The sequence below is a fragment of the Onthophagus taurus genome, chromosome 11, assembly GCF_036711975.1.
Source record: "Onthophagus taurus isolate NC chromosome 11, IU_Otau_3.0, whole genome shotgun sequence".
NCBI classification, from domain to species: domain Eukaryota; kingdom Metazoa; phylum Arthropoda; class Insecta; order Coleoptera; family Scarabaeidae; genus Onthophagus; species Onthophagus taurus.
In genome coordinates this window covers 20,745,054-20,748,938 of record NC_091976.1, presented here as the reverse complement: position 1 = coordinate 20,748,938, position 3,885 = coordinate 20,745,054, and the positions used below count along the sequence as shown (strand labels likewise).

Here is a 3,885-nt window from a genome sequence, read left to right as displayed (position 1 = left end):
TTCTTAACAAATTAAAATATGAAAATTACTTCGATATCGACAACTTAATCATGATGTTCCTTTGGAGCATAACCGTGTTAAAAATTAAGAAATTGTGCATCCTGGTTATTAAAATATTTAAATTTCATATAAGAGATTGTTTAACAATAAGAAGGAAATGTGGTCTAATTGGTAAAGAAACTCACTCGAGATTGATATCAAAACATTCGATCGATTCCATGTTGTAATAACGCTAGAAGCATATCTAACAAAATTCAACTTTACGGTTATTGTTTTACAAAATTCCTGTTTTGTTAAAATCTCTTCTGATGGATAATGTCAGAATACGCTCCGAGCTTAATTTAACGAGAGCTAAAATAAATTACCACACAATTAAATTTGATGCCTTTAGTAACTCGTTTATGTTGATTAACAACTTACATTTCTCTTTAATTCAATCCCTATTCAAACACGTTTGAAGAAATTGTGGAAGCTAAATAGATGACAGGCAATAGTTATTCTAACAGCTATTCTAATTACTATTCGTCTACATTTTTTGAACTAAAATCGACGTGCTTCTTATTGCCTATTGTCAACATTTGTCACCTCTTTGGATTTGCGTAACAATTGTATTCTTTAAAGATAGAAAGTCGATTTAAAACGAATGTATAAATACGAAATATTTTCAAAGATCGATACAGTTTCATCTTAAATATTATTCAAGATGTATCTTTGGGTAAATCAAGTAACCTATAAGTGAGATTAAAACGATTTAAAACATTTTTTTTAGGTTTCTTTCTTTTTAATCGCTATCTACACTAATTTTACATATTCCAAGAACATCACTAGAATCAAACGTGGATTTGAATCTAGTGGGGGTGGTGGTGGTGGAGGAGGAGGCGATTATGGAGGTGGTGGTGGAGGTGATTTAAGTGGAGGTGGAGGATTTGGAGGTCATGGCGGTGGAGGAGGTGGATTTGGAGGGGATGGAAATGGATTTGGAGGTGGAGGTGGATTTGGAGGCGGTGGTGGAGGTGGATTTGGTGGCGGCGGTGGATTTGGAGGTGGTGGAGGATTTGGAGGCGGGGGAGGAGGAGGAGGAGGAGGTGGAGGTGGTGGTGGAGGAGGTGGAGATATCACCCACATCACTTTAACTCGTCAAATTCAAATTCCTCAACCTTATAACGTCCCAGTTCCGGTTGAACAGAAAGTTCCTTATCCAGTTAAAGTTCCGGTTACCATAAAAGTGGATAAACCTTACCCAGTTCCGATTCCCAAACCATATCCTGTTAAAATTGACAAACCCGTTCCTTACAAAGTTGAAAAGACAATTCCTGTTCATGTTACAGTTCCTGTTAAAGTACCAATTCCAGTGCAAGTGCCCATTCCTGTTCCAAAGCCTTATCCTGTTCATGTTACAAAGCCTATTCCTGTTAAAATTCCCGAAAATATTTATGTGAAAAAACCGGTACCAGTTTTTATTAAAGGAGGAGGTGGTGGTGGTGGAAATGGAGGATTTGGAGGAAGTGGTGGAGGTGGTGGATTCAGTAGCGGAGGAGGTGGTGGATTTAGTAGTGGAGGAGGTGGTGGATTCAGCAGTGGAGGAGGAGGTGGTGGATTCAGCAGTGGAGGTGGTGGTGGTGGATTCAGTAGTGGAGGAGGTGGTGGAGGTGGCGGATATGGAGGTCATCATTAAGAAAATTTACAAGAAGACTGTCTCTAAAAAATTCTTTCCCTTTATTTTTATCTTTTCTTCGTTTGTAGATTAAGATCATTTGGATTAAATTGAATTGTGATATTTGGTTATTATAAAAAGTGTACATAATAAAAATAGATTACTTCATTTATACATATCTTTTTATTCATCAATCTCTTCAGTGTAATGCAAGAGATAAACATACGCTAACACATTTCATTACATATTCAAAATCGTGCCAGCTTATAATTATCGGGTGAAGAAAATTGCAGTACAAACATAAATTGCATTAAAAAATGCGTCCACAACGATCTAAAACGTAATTTTCGTAACGTTCACGCTTTGACTGTAACCGTCACTTCCTTGGCCTCGATTTCAATAACTAATCTAGTTTAAAAAAAAAGATTTCTTATAAATTCATTAATTATTAGTTACCTTTTAATTTCATACAATAACTTACGTTAAAAATTATTTAAACACAACTCTTACTTTAAACAAAAAAAAATAAAAGCATTGAAGAACAATACCCCTCACATAATAAATTATCTAAGTTGCACTAATTCTGTAAAAACAAAACAAAAATATTACATGGTTTAGTTATTGAACAAAAGTGCACTTCGATTGAAGCTTTTGTTCGTGTGGTTGAAATGGCAGTGTGAACTTCAAAGTCGATACTTCCCACACATGCGATTTCGTTCGATACAAAAACATTTTGCACACAATGGATTACTTTAGATGAGATGAGATGCATTATTATTTTTTTTCTGTTTACTCGATTGGTGCAAGAATCTTTGTGTTTTGTTATGAAATGTATATGTAAGTTTATATAAAACGAGGTTCGTGAATAGATTTGATTCAGTTTTAAGTTGTAATCTTGTTTGGGTACATCAAAAATGAAATCATCCAAAAACTTTGTAAGTTCATATTAATTTTATTTTGAGTTGAGATAATAAAATATAATTGGTTCAGGTTATATTATTACTATTACTTCCAATTACTCATGGAATTATTGTTAATCATCATAACAGCAAGAATTATGTAACTTCTTACCCCACTTATGGAACATATGGTGCATATGGAACAGGGCATTTATCTAATTTTAACCAACATCAAGGATTTGGCATGCAAGGTCATTCAGTTCAACATTTTGGAAATTTACACGGAGACCATCTTCATTACGCTAAAGACCATCGTTATGGTCATAATTTTATGGATCATTTTGGAAGTTCCCAATTCAATAATCACATTGACAATTTTAATCATCACCTTAACAATTTGAATAATCATTTTAATAACCATCACTTCAATACTCACCATCATATCAATAATAATAACTTTGACGATCATTTCAATTCAATTTTAAACCATAAACTTAATCATAACATTGATGTTCACACAAACTTTGGTAATCTTCATGGTGCTCATAACACAATACGCATCCCAACACCTTACTCAGTTCCTGTACCTATAGATCATCCCGTTCCTGTTCCAATTCAAGTACCAGTACCAATAAAAGTTGATCAACCTTATCCGGTTCATGTACCGCAACCATATCCTGTACATATTGATAAACCAATTCCTTATAAAGTTGAAAAAACTGTCCCGATTCATATTAATATACCATATAAAGTACCTGTTCCAATTAAAGTACCCGTTCCAATTCAAACGCCTTATCCTGTACATGTGCCACATCCGGTTCCTGTTCATATTCAGGAACCAGTTATTGTAAAAAAACCTGTTCCCATTTTAATTAATGGAGATTCAAGGTTTGACGGATTTGGATTTAAAGGATTTCATGGTATTGATCACCACGGATTCGATAACCATGGGTTTGGATCTTTTCACCAATATGGACACGTAGTTCATCATTAAATAAATAAGGGTTTTTAGTTTTTTTATATTTTATTTAAAAATAAATTTTAATTGAAAGAAATTTTATTTGTGTTTTTTATGATTTCCTGTTTAAATAATTATTCATGAAATTAATGTTAATAATCATAACGGTACAAATAATATAATTTTTTGTCCAATTTATGGGTGTGGAATTTTCTAAAGGTTTGTTTCAAACTTGAAAGGTAAATATTTTCAAGGTAAACTTTTTTAGAGTCGACATTTGTCTCTCACTCGCTTTTTTATGTTTCTTGTATTTTCCCATTTATATATTTACCAGAGTAATGTAGTTTATTAAGTAATTCCTTTGACATTCATAA

General features: G+C 33.3%; 1 protein-coding gene across 1 annotated transcript; it reads left to right on the top strand.

Annotated features, from left to right (window-relative positions):
* The first annotated feature begins 703 nt into the window (after window positions 1-703).
* Window positions 704-3,547, top strand: LOC111414389 (uncharacterized). The gene is made up of 4 exons (XM_023045710.2): window positions 704-715; window positions 770-1,664; window positions 2,273-2,328; window positions 2,645-3,547. The coding sequence occupies exons 1-4, from the start codon at window positions 704-706 to the stop codon at window positions 3,545-3,547; spliced, it is 1,866 nt and encodes a 621-aa protein (XP_022901478.2).
* Window positions 3,548-3,885: the final 338 nt, after the last annotated feature.

Bases quoted from the DNA above. Each gene is read 5' to 3' on its own strand.
- LOC111414389 (XM_023045710.2), top strand. The intron at 1,665-2,272 runs GTCATCATTAAG...TACATGGTTTAG, and splicing joins TGGAGGTGGCGGATATGGAG to TTATTGAACAAAAGTGCACT. The intron at 2,329-2,644 runs GTGTGAACTTCA...TAATTGGTTCAG, and splicing joins TTCGTGTGGTTGAAATGGCA to GTTATATTATTACTATTACT.